General features: G+C 43.4%; 1 protein-coding gene across 2 annotated transcripts in view; it reads right to left on the bottom strand.

The window, feature by feature from the left end:
• eng (endoglin) overlaps window positions 1-12893 on the bottom strand; it is a 39913-nt gene that overhangs the window by 13567 nt on the left and 13453 nt on the right. For both annotated transcript variants that reach the window (XM_076163789.1, XM_076163788.1), the window contains exons 3-4: window positions 10129-10271; window positions 4372-4485 (exon numbers count right to left, since the gene is read on the bottom strand). In XM_076163789.1, the coding sequence (XP_076019904.1) occupies window positions 4372-4485; window positions 10129-10271 (257 nt within the window). The remainder of the gene's footprint in view (window positions 1-4371; window positions 4486-10128; window positions 10272-12893) is intronic.

Genomic DNA, 12893 nt, shown 5'->3' with positions numbered 1-12893 from the left:
TAGTCTCTCCCTCCATTCTCTAAGCAGGGTCCTGTTTAAAAGAAATGTTTATTATGGTAAAGTGTCCACAAGCCCAGTTGCGCAACCCCGTTGGAGCCAAGGTCTTTCCTTTGCTTCCTGAGTGGGGCCAGGAAATGGGACCTTTTTTAAGCTTTGTGCGTCAGCGTAGCTGACTGGAATCTGGCTCCGCGCGCGGTATAAATATATACATCCATCCACCACAGACACTGCTGTTTCCTCGTCTGGACCAATGGGAAATAATGGAGTTTACATTAAGCTGTGCATGAATAAGAAAACAGGGGTGTGGATTGGGAATACGGGAGGGGGAGATTGTGTTCCTGCAGACGAAAAAAATCTTTGTTGTTGGACCCAATTAATGACGGCTAAAGAGAATATCAGCGCGATCCAGTTTGTTTTCCTTTGGGGCTCATCTATCCAGCAGCAGAAAAATAAACAGTAAATGTTTCAGTGGCTCTATATTTATGTGACAGCTGATAAAATATTTCTGAGCCTTGTTTAAGAGAAATGGCAGAGATTCATATTGTGTTTACAACTGATCCGAGAGCATGAAAACACCAGAATATGAAGCTAAGACGGTTTGTCCCTGTATGTTGTTGCTGTCTACGTGAATATTTGACGATTAACAATACACACACAAAAGAGCAAAACCAAAGAAATGATCATTAAAGAGGAATTAAGTGAAGATTAGCCAGTGTGAGCTTGGTGACGTTGAAGGACGCAGAGAGGGCAAAGATCATCTCTACAGTATGTGGAAATTCCAGAAATTTTCCCCTTTGTAATTTCCTGCATGAACAGATGGTCGACTACAGCAAACTGGTCAACATCTTAACAATTATCACGAATGGATTCCAAATATCTGCTGGTTTTCGCTTATTGAATGTGAGCTTTTCCTCCGTTGGGATACTTTCTAAACTATTATTCGACCAACCAATGAGTCAAAAAGGGAAATGAATAGATACTTGATGACGAAAATAATAATTATACAGATTTAAATCAATAACCTTGCTTAGACTCAGGAGGTTTAAGAAGGGTTACAGCCATTCTGGACTTTATTATAATATAAAACTAGAAAGTGCACACAGCGTTCCGTGATATTGGTCCTTTTGACCCAGGAGCAGTGGGCAGTCAGTGTGTGGTGCCGGGGGGAACCGACCTCAGCTCTACGGTCAACAGTGCCTTGGTCCAAAGGCGACAGCAGGAACGTTAACTTAACACTTTTTTTTTATGATGTTGTGGAAAGTACCCTGAGGAAACCCCCTCCCACACACACGCACGCACGCACGCATACACACAGTGGAGGCGCGGAACATGGAAAGGAGCAGGGTCAGGACCTTCTTGCCGTGCCACCATACAAACAACTTTAACGACAGGGTCCCGATTGATGTTACGAGAAACGCTCGCTTTTCTCCCAACTTGCACCCAGTGAGCATCTCTGGCTGAATAAAGAGGCGAGATCATTTCATTGAGATTGGGGAAGTACTTTTGAAGAAGTCAACAATATCATTCCATGAGCCCTTCCACCAAGTTTCATCAAAACCGGAAATAACTCCCGTAATCACGCTGACATATGAAAAAATAAATAAAAGTAATAAAAAATGTGTTAAAATACTTGTTGCTATTCCGTTTAACCCTGTGAACGCAGCAGTGTGCTCTCAGTCCATCTCTGGGTGGGTGTGAGGGTGTGGTGTGTGTGTGTGTGTGTGTGTGTGTGTGTGTGTGTGTGTGTGTGTGCGTGTGCGTGACTGTCACTGCTGGAAAGCACACTGGACCGAGCTGTCAAGCTAATGATGTACCGTCTCAGACACAGAACAGATGCTGCTGCCGTTTGCCGTCCGGCTGCAGTAAAACACCGTTATCCCCCTGTGATACGGACTCATCCCATGAAAACATCCTGCAGTCACAAGCAGTATTATCCAGAACCCTCGACGTGACAAGACACAGCATGTGGTATCAAACTGCTGTCAGCGTATCAGTAACTGCTGACACCCCTGTAAACATTCCATCATCCTCATGGCTCTGTCACGCCGCGGTCAACAATCTGGCAGAGCAAACTGTGTGTTTAAACGGGCGTGACAGCCTTTTCTTTTTTACATGTTATAGCCCATTAAGCACCCGATTTACATTAACACTTCTGACTAGTGTTTCAAGCGCGGCGTAACTTGTAGACTGTTAAATACTCTTCTCGCTATTTGTAGTAACTGAAAGAACAAAGCAACTCTACTGCTGCAGCACCCATGTGCACACTGAGTCAAAACTGACCATTTTAGATTCTAAATCTCGTTCAAGTGACATTTAATCCATAGTCTTAATCTATAATCTATTCAGCTGTTTACCGGGACATTCCTCTGTTTAGGTACTCAACCGGATAAAGTATTGTTGGCCTCCGTTTAATTAAATTCAGATATATAATTTGACAACACTGTGTAAAAGTGAGAACATCTCATTTCACTGGGACATCAATTTTTACAACAGATGCCGTCGTTCCCTCTCATTGCGAGCCACTCCAGCACTACTCTTTGGCCACTTTACGGATTTTACTGCATGAAGTAATAAATAAGAAACACACACACACACACACACACACACACATACACACAGAGGAGAGGAGAGGAGCCACTGGGGACTTTCCATAGAAACAAACAACCTTCACTGGCTCTGCAGACAGGCGCACGGTGCTGCACAGCTGCACAGTTGGACTGCATGGGAAACAGCTGGAAGGCGACAGTGGCCGAGGATATATGACAGTTCGACCAGATACTCTCAGAAATAAAGTCTTTTGAGTGATGTCATTGTTACTTATCTATCTATTGCGAGTGAACGACAGGCTTTCATAATATATTTGTTGTCATTCAACCCTGCTAATGTTGTTTTCACACACATTGCAACACAATAGGCCCATATTTCTGCACACATGGCACATCAAATGTAAGTAGCTTCTTTTTATACGACCCTGTAAACGATCCCGATCCTGTGAACGATTTTGTAGCATAGGCAACTTTATGTTAACTTTATGATTTCGATTTTGCTTTTTACTCAACGTAAGCTCGTGTTCTAGTCTATTTAAAATCCCTGTGCATCGCCAAGGTTACCTTCAGCATCCATAACATGACACTAGGGGACTATGTGGTGCCGAGAGATAGTCTCAGAGATATAATGTATATGTGCAGAGCGTGAAGGAGTCATAATACAGCTCTGTTTAGTAATCCACAACTTACAACGTTTAACTTTTAGTGTTGTGCATAACTTAAATAAAGACAAAGACGTACGCAAGAGAACAGTAAATATTGCCAAACAAAAAGCTCCAAATGACCAGAAAATGAAACTGGCCAAGTTTGGATGTAATTTCCCCAAAAGCCATTCTATACTTTAAAAGTTCCTTTCAACATGTAGTGTTGAGAGCAGCATTATGAGGTGTTAAGTTGTGTGTCTTGAGAGTCATCCAGAAAACTCTTCATATGTCGCCTTTGCATAAAAGACTCAAGAAAAAACTCAAGACTTCTCATTATTCTGACTGGAAACTCTGACCCTGTAGCTACAGACCTGGTTTAACAATCTGCATTTAATTAGCGTGCTTGCTTCAGCAAACAAACATTATACCGCTGCTTCCTCATAATATATTTTGACATTTTATAGGACTGTAGCTCTGTTACGGCTACGGGCTCTGCTTTCCAGCTGATCTGCTTAAATAAAGTATAAATTATTTGCATATTCATCTGTTACGGCACTTCAGCTCCTCGGGTTTATCGGGAGCTCCGCTGCAGCTGCTACCTTAGAGTTTTACAACTTCATACTGTTCAAAAAGGAGCATTTCCTCCTAATAAGGCTATGGGAAAATAAGTCTCATTTGCATAAGCTTTGTCAATGGTGGCACAGTTTTCCTGGAGCAGACATGCATTTTGAGTGCACGGGCAGCAAAAATCTCCCCCTACAAGGACATCATTAACTTCACCAACACGGGTAAGTTGCCATTCAGGTCGTGTTTGTTTACTTGTTGTTTGTGTTGACAATTTCGCTCGCAGGATACAGTCAGTCTACCTACCTACCTACCTACCTACCTACCTATCCATTTCATTTTGAATACTTCATTAAATATTGAGAAAAGCGTGGTGGAAGCGCATAAACAAAACAACAATTCTAAAACTAGATGCTGAAAAACATGACAAGCATTTTCTGTTTACAGTTGTTTCTTTCTTTCCTGTTCGCCCTTGGTGGTGGACATATGAGCTCTAACGAGTGTCCCATTTATTTTGGGACAGGGCTGTCCATCACTGCTACGGTGGATTCAGGATAGCAAATTAGCCACAACAGCTTTCAGTTCACATTTCACAGAGCAAAAGAGGGAGTACTCACATAAACTTTAACATCTGAGTTAATGAAGTATGAACCGTAGGACGTGTCCAGCGCCGTGACGATGAGAAACAACGGCTTGGCAGTCGTCATGTTGAGAGAGAAGAGCTTGGGGTCCTAAGGGGGAAAACAACAATGAATTAGTGTGGCAAAAGTTGCCTCTCAAAGCAGAAATTGCAAGCGATAACCAGAATGTAAACTTTGGATTTCCAAGATTTACTTAGAATTCAACTTATTAAGCAGAAAATTCAGAATGTTGACGCCTTCAAATTCTGTGAGAAAGACAAATCATGACGGTTTAAAACATTGATAACACCAAATAATAACAACAGCAAGATGTAGAACTCCATTCCATTCATTCAAAATGTATACACACACACACACGCTGCACAGTCAAACCTCTCTGTGTATGGTGCACTGCATACAGTGAGGAGAGAATAACATTGAGTTTTGCAGGCAGAGAATCTGTGACAATTGTGTAAATCCCAGAGGAACAGTGTTACTGATTAGGGAGACAATGAAATCAAGTGGCATAAATATTTACTCATACGCTGCAGCATGGGAGCTACTGCGCTGCATAATGAGTATTTTGGTGAATTGTACCACACTGGGTCTAAATTATAAGCTGGAAAAAGTCAAAAACAAACCTTCCTTATTAAAACAATGCAACATGTTCCTGTAACATAAATATAAGTGTAAGAATACATCAACCAGTGCCGTCATTTCATCTGGGGAGCAAATACATTTTTAACACCAGATATCACAGATAAGGACCTCAGGAATCTTGATGATGCTGCTCTGATCAGTCTGTTTAGATCTCTGAAGCGAATCTGGGATAAATAGGAGATTTCACACAGAAAGCTGCCAATAAACTGGGTGCAGTGCATTATGGGTAACCATCAATGTGCAAGATTGCTCATTTAGAGTGATTAAGTGAAGAGACCATGTTGCAAAGTCACTGCAGGGGAAGGACAGTCAGCTTTGTCAGCTTTGTTTTTGCAACAACAAAATGACACGATGGTAAACCTGTTTGACTTCACTCCTATAAATCCCACTTGGAATTACTTTAATGCCTTTAATAGCCAAGAGAGAATTGGGTTTATAGACGTTAAAGGCTCAAGGTTTTCAAATCAGTTGCATTTCATATGATGTGATGCATTATAAATTCACAGCGGCCTTTGAAGCCTCTCCAGCAAAGGGCTTTTGTAGCGGGTTTGACATTCATAAACACAACTTTCTTACCTTCGTCCATGTGTGATGCCTTTTGATGGAAAGTACTTTATTTTGTCCTGATTTTGCTTACGTGAAGGATTGTTTTGAGATCTGCCCTTGTTCCAGAGACAATGAGCATGCTGGGGAAACAGTGTGAGTCTCCAATATTAAATTCATTTTCCTGCTACCTGCTGTTACCGGTGCGTGAACCCAGAGAATTGTGATGAGCTCAAGCCTGCACTATGGAAATTTCTAGACCCATGCAGTACAAATTAGGTCTAAGGAGGCCCCCCGACAACTTCTAGTCACCCTAATTGCCAATATAGAAACACGGATGCATTTTGCTACAAAACAGAGAGTTGCATTCAGAGTGCAGTGCCTTTCTCTCCTCGGGGCGATCGGAATAGAGTCTGCTGCCTTTGCCACCCTCCCACACACACACATCATTTCATCACTCACTACTTTAAGTGATGATTGACAAGTTCTGAGCCCCGCAGAGAACCATCTCAGATTCGCTTTTCTGTGTAATCACTCTCCAACCCAGCCGTCTTCTTCTAAATGATGACGCAAGTGCTATCATCACATCCTGTTTTCATTTAAATCCTATTCGTGGCTGATATCATCATTATCTGAAGGGACATGTGTTTTTCGTGTTTGGAAACAGTACAATTCAACGTGTGAAAGCCAGGCTCACAACTTATCAATCACCCTTTGTCCTGCTACATGCCGTGTCTCATGTGTGTGTTTTATGGCATGTTGCCGAGCCTGGACACCTTCATCCCAGCCGAGAAGCTGAGTCAACCTTTTATGTCGACTTATCGACCGGACTGACCGTCAGCTTCATCGTTGAAGACCGAGACATGTTCCGCTGTTGCTTTTTACTTCCTGATAATGAAAATCGTAACTTGCCAAGAGAGCCGAGAGGGAATTAAACTTCCATCGGTTTTGCGTGATGCAAAGATGAACCCGCTGCTGCTAATTAGTCTGGGAGAGAGGAAACTGGCAGAGCCTTTTGGCAGGAAATCCAAAATAAAATCCATTCCTGTTGTGACCTGTGTTCGGCTTCCACTAGATGACACGCATGTAGTTTGGCTCTGCACACCGACATAAAAGCCCTAAGAAAGCCGACTCCTTAGGCAAAACAAAGCATCTTTACATCTTCACGGAGCGGAAAGAAAAACAACAACAGCAACTCTTTTCTCCTCTTTTTAAGTGAGGGCGGACTGGTAGGTTAATGGGGTCGCACTGGCCTGAGGAAGGAGCCTATGGAACAAATGAGGATGTTGTTCGCTGATGTGTCCCATATGCATCTTCTACTATATAATGTATGCAAGCCTGTGTGTGTGTGCGTGTGCTGTGTGTGTGTGAAAGCGTAAATTTGCTCCCGGTAATCACACTTTGAAAGCCACCTGCTTGTTATCTTTCCGTGAAGCGTGTATTTCTTTGGAAAATAATAGGCCGACTGTCCTGAGGAGGGAGGGAGAGGTAGGGAGGGAGGGAGAGAGAGAGAGAGAGAGAGAGACTATGACAGGAACTTACTGGGTTATTATAGGAGGTGTCTTCACTGAAAATTTGAATTCTAAGTGGCGTCTTCCCAGTAATAAGGTCCTTCTATATTCCTCACTCGAAACATTTTACGCATGCACATCCGTATATGAATGAATGGCATTTCCTGAGATAACGGGATGGTGATGATTTCCTTAAATACTCTTTCTAATTTGCTTCATTGTCTCCGTCTGTCTCTCCCCACTTCCCCTCCCTCCATCATCTGTGACTTTTCATTCTTTCATTTTCAACTCTGACACTTGACTGTTGCTGACCCCGATCACTCACCTTTGCTATTTTTGTTCCTGTGCTTTCAAGATACAATTGTTTTCCTTTAGAGAATTTTTTTTTTTCTCCTTGCGTGTGTGTTTTTTTTCTCTTAAGTGCATTTTGTGCGCAGGGGCCTATGCTGATGGAGTTTCCAGTTATTCTTTTTGGCTCTCCCTTAACTTGAATCGGCTCCGCTGGTCTCGTCTCGGCCCCGTGCCAAGTCCCTGACTAACCGAGCCGGCGTGTGACATCAATGGGTCCCCGTACAGGGCAGCTCCCCCCTGTGAATTCTCCTGCCCTCTGCGCCTCCCCCCCCCCCCCCCAGACTGCTTTAGTGTTCCTCCGTGAGACTCAGACAGCCTTAAATCAGCACCAGAAACAAAAGGGATGAGGAGGGAAAGGTTGATAAGAAAATTGAAGGGACAAAGAAAGACGGGAGGCGAGAGCAAACCGTCCATCTCGCCTGACAGTTTGGCAACAGATGAAGATGCTCCCCTTCCTCAGTGTTTACACAGAGAAAATCTATTCTAAACAGACCAGAGGAGATAAGGGTCTGTGTGTGTCTTCTTCATTTAATAAAGCGGCCTCTCTCATTGTTGTGCAAGAGAGCAGGATATATGAGCTCTGTGGAATGTCTATTGGCCCACACTGATCAGAGGCCAAATTCCTTTTGTAAACACCCACAAACTCCGCATCAATCCTTTGCCATCTTTTGCATCGTTCTGATATTTCGCAAGGAAGTCTGTTTTTAGTTTCAGACACAATGTAATGTGCCTGTTGTACTCTTCAGGCCCAATAACATGACTGAAAAGGAACATTTCCTCCCTAATATGCTTTTCATCTATTATTTTCTTTTGCTTTACGCTCCATTAAATATAAGGAAACGCTTCAGCGAGACTAAAGCCGCAAAAACCTCACCAGCATTGATGCCTTGAAGTGATTAAAATCATCTTCTCACACTGTCACGTACATTCGTCTTCATCTTCACATCTGTTTGAGTCGAGTACTGACCCATTTATTTGTCCAGCACCCAATTTTCATGCTGAGGCTTCACATTGCGTGTAAGTTAAGGTATAAAGAGGATTTGTTGGGCGGTGTGACGAGATTCTGACAGGCATTGTTGGTTGTTCCACCATCACTTAAGTAAATCTGTCCTTATGATCTTAATCCCCTACAACCAAGCATGTCCACCAGACTGAAAACAAAAGATAACTAATGGCTCGTATTGGTTAATAATGTTGGACTGGACGTGTTCTGTATCTCCCCCTGCAGCATATAAAAGCAGGGATGTCCGGGGAAGCTCTGTCTCCTGTGCATGGCATCTCATCTGTTATTGATTAGCTAGTTCTGCGGCGGATAGACGAGGAATATTGTGTGTTATTTGCACGTTACACCTTAAGGCAAGTTGAGACATATGGCTTATTTGTCAAACAAGTGCCTGAAGCAAAAATTCACATCTCGCCTATTACCAGAGTGCCTCCGTTAGCTTTATTTGATATGTTGAGAGGAATAAATAAATAAACAAACAAACAAACACGAGGAAACCATCAAACCATCAAATTGAAAGAGGAAAAAAAAAAAAAAGGAAAGAGAAAACACTGGCAGAAGTGTTTTAATTTATTTGTCCGGAGTCAAAATCCTAACTCATAATTCATTTGTCTCATCCGTCGCATTTTCATTTTCATGCTGCTGATCTGTGAAATTTCAAAAAATGCAAAAAGGAAAGAAAGTGTGAATACTGTGCAATATACAATTTATATAATAAGCTTTTGTTTCATAATCTTACCCCCAGGCTGAACTTCCAGAACTTGTCACTCCGAAAAAGGCTTTGCTATAGGTCACCTTGATCATTTCTGCTTTTTTTTCTAAAGTCGTTGTGGTGTCAGCGCATTGTACGCAGGCTGACAGCGCCTCCAATTGTGCAAATAAAAGCAAAAAACGGAAGGAGATTTGTTCGACTGTGTGTCGACACTTTCCACAATCCAACATGTGTCAAACAGCTGCTAGTTAGACACACACACTTTTCCCCCTGTAGAGAGACTGGATTTGACACGTTGGGCCGCTTACCCGGAAAAGAACGATTAATTAATAAATAAGCTGTGACAGGTCAGGGGATCCTGGAATTAAATCACCTTGTCACATTGACATATTGCGAGCGGGTATTTATAGATTGCGCAACCGTGTTGTAAAAATTGCATCATTCTCTTTCAGTCCGGCCGTGCAATTAATGTTTATGGCTCCGGTCTGCAGAGATCCAAAGTTTACTGCTGCCAAAGCCGGTGCTAATGAAGTTATCAGTAAGTAGTCAAATTTGGAAAACATGCAACACTTCGGTGATGCATTTTAGACAAATTAAGCTTGAAGAAAACAATAAAATAACAATTGATTAAATCTGCCATAAATCCTGCCAATTATCAAGCCTCTACTGTAAAGGCGTAACCTTTAATGTTCAAACTCTTTTAATTTCTATAAATGTGCTTCTTTAGAGAATTAGAATTTAAATGCTGATTGGAGTTTTGCTTTAGCTTCCAAAAATACATAAACAAGGAAAATCTGCATACTCTGTATATTTCCTGTCACTTGGGGCTGATTGGTGCTGATACTGTGAAACATATTTGTTATTCCGATGCTTTAGGATCGACCGCTCAGATGTTTCTTTGCCAATAAATTGTCTTTAGCTCCGCCTCTTTACGCCGCCATGCACACTGCCGCACGTCACCTTGCCTCACTTACCTCAGCGCTGAATTTCAGGCTCAGGATGTGGACCTCCGACTTGTTCTCTGTGAGGAAGCTGGTCCAGCAGCCGGGACTCATCTCCCTCACGTGGATCCAGGGGTTTTTATTCTTCTCCGACGGATCGCATGTCTGATTCTTGGCTGCAAGGAAAGAAATAAGAATTGTGAAGCAATTCCAAAGAGAATCCTATCCTTGATGGATTCCTGCTCCCATTCATAAGTAGATAAGCAACCAAAACCTGCCTTTTTGACTAAATGCAAAAGTCTAAAAATCTGTTTTAATGGATGCCTCGGTCCACAGTACAGCACCACAATTGGGTGTTGGTTTCCTGTTCTCTGTAAATTTTTATCCTTCCCTGTCTGGGAGGGATAAAAACTTATTATTAGTCACTGTGAAAGCTGTGCCCCGCTCTCTTCATCACAGTACGGATGGTAAATGAGTGCGAAGGACTACATTGTTTAAAAACGGATCTGCTGGGTCACGTTTATCAGGCATCTCAGAAGATGGGGCAGCAGTCATCCATCAAGCCGCTCACCCCGCTCGCTGCCATGAGCCTGCCGGTTAACCTGAGGATCCTACGTCTCTGGAGGCTGAATTAATGGGGCTCAGGCTGTGCGGTCATGGATGAGTTTGGGTATAAATGTCTAGTGTTTGACCTAGGCTGTGTGTGTGTGTGTGTTCGCGCTTCCCTGTATTGTTAAGATTGATGACTGGCAATGACAAACTATCCTTTCCCGATAAATTTCATCCTTCGTCAGGAAGAATGGTGGAGCCAATTTACACTGTAAGGGATCAGGTGTCTTCTCCTTCCTAAAGAGAGACGTCATTCTTTAACCCTTAACCTGCCGACGTTGCACAGTCATATCAAAACACACCCCACTGGGGCTTTTCCACCAAGCAGGAAGGACAAAACCGTCCTTCCATCGTTTGAAAAACAGCATACAGGCACTCAGTTAGAGACTTTTTTTCCTGCGTGCAACAAAATAACAACGCTTCAGTGAAAGTTGTGTGACCGTGGCGTCGTCATAGATGTTGGAAACGAGGCACGCGGAGGTGTAAAGGCAGACGGAGAGGCGCCTGTCGTCTTCTTGTGGTTTTGCTACTTAAGAACGAAACCACATTTGTTCAGTTTCAGTTCAATTTATGTCACGCTCACGCTCTATCTGGCTTTCCATTGCGAGCCAGAAAGTCTGCTACAACACTGCGCTTTGACATAAGCATTCATAAGGTGTTGCAGTCTTACAGGCTTGTGTCTCATCAACCAACCAGGCGCTCAGCCTGACAGTTCCTGGGCTACTGGAAAGCAGGGGGCCTTTTTGGAGGGGAGAGAACGTCCTAGGAGCTAAATTTAAACCCTTGTTCCTCCAAACGTTCCTCAAAAAGTTCCTGTGGCGGCAAAGGTTGCTGAAGAACAGCAGGTGTTGCAGACAACATTAAAGAATCATCACAAGTGTACAACATGGGGGAAGTTAGAGTAGGTATCTGCTCTGTAACAGCGCTCAGCTTCGGGAACAGCAGGGAAGTTTGACATCATAAAAGAAGAAGCTAATTTTGTAAGCGGACAGGATTGAAAAAAAAATAATACTGCCTGGGTATCTTTGACTCAGCGGGACGCGATCCCTCCGAGGGGCGGAGACGAACGGCGAGACGGCGAGATGAGGAGGAAAGTGAACGAGACGGCGAGGGGAAGGGGTTAACAGGAAATTAGTTTGTAAAGTCAACAGGACATGCCGTATTTAGAAGCGGCACTAATCAAAGACCTTGGTTGAGGCAAAGTCAGCGACTAGTGATGCAGGAGGGAGAGGGAGAGGGAGAGAGAGAGAGAGAGAGAGAGAGAGAGAGAGAGAGAGAGTGAGAGAGAGAGTGAGAGAGAGATGAATACAACGACCACTAGAGAAAAGAGGCTTACATAATCAGGTTTCTTCTATTTTTGTTTCCCCACCCCACAATGAAACCGAGATGGGGTACGATGTACTCAATCAATCATAGTCATTGGTTCAATCGTCCACATATTTGTCGACTCCAGCTCGGGTCTATAGCATCGGCGATAGGCTGGATAAATTAGGACGAGAGCTTATTCGAATTCGATCGCACACACGTTGAGCCAAATGGGCAGTGAATCATTTGCTCATTCATCCACACGTCATCTAATCATCCATGTCAGTAACGATGCATCACGCTGTTGGATTTCTGCACTTTGCGCGTTTGTCAGATTGTAACACACAACGCCGGACGCCGCTCGATGCAAACAGCCGCCGCCACATCATTTGTTTGCGCCCTGTTACGATCTGTGAATGTGGCGATTATGCTTTATATTAAGAGTGTGTGATCATCGCCACTGTGCTTCAACGCAAAGTCGAATCAAGGACAAATCTGGTACCGGCTTTGCGACCACACACACACGTTTCGCCTACATACCTCCACCTTTTCGTGTCTGCTTATCGCTGGACGCTGGGTTTCCTCGCAAATCAAGACAGAGAGCCGAGCCATCTTTGCCGTGTTTCTTCTCCTTTTCTTACCCCGCAGGTCAAGGCCGGCTTCCTGTTATTCTGGCCCTGTGTGTGTGTGTGTGTGTGTTAATGTCTGTTACTCCATATCCACATCCATAACGTTATTTCTCTCTTGTTCTGCTGTGACAGAGTCAACGGCCCATGACTGCAGGCACCCGGGAGGTCCTGGTATAAATCACTCTGAGTGTGTGCGAGTGTGTGCGGCTGTGTGTATTGTCTCACTGGTATCCTATTTACGAGTCACCATAGGAT

This window comes from Genypterus blacodes, unplaced genomic scaffold, assembly GCF_046128005.1.
Source record: "Genypterus blacodes isolate CSIRO-AG114 ecotype Tasmania unplaced genomic scaffold, CSIRO-AGI_Gbla_v1 ptg000133l_1, whole genome shotgun sequence".
In the NCBI taxonomy this organism is placed as follows: Eukaryota; Metazoa; Chordata; class Actinopteri; order Ophidiiformes; family Ophidiidae; genus Genypterus; species Genypterus blacodes.
The sequence above is the reverse complement of the archived record's forward strand: the minus strand, read 5'-3'. Positions and strand labels throughout refer to the sequence as shown.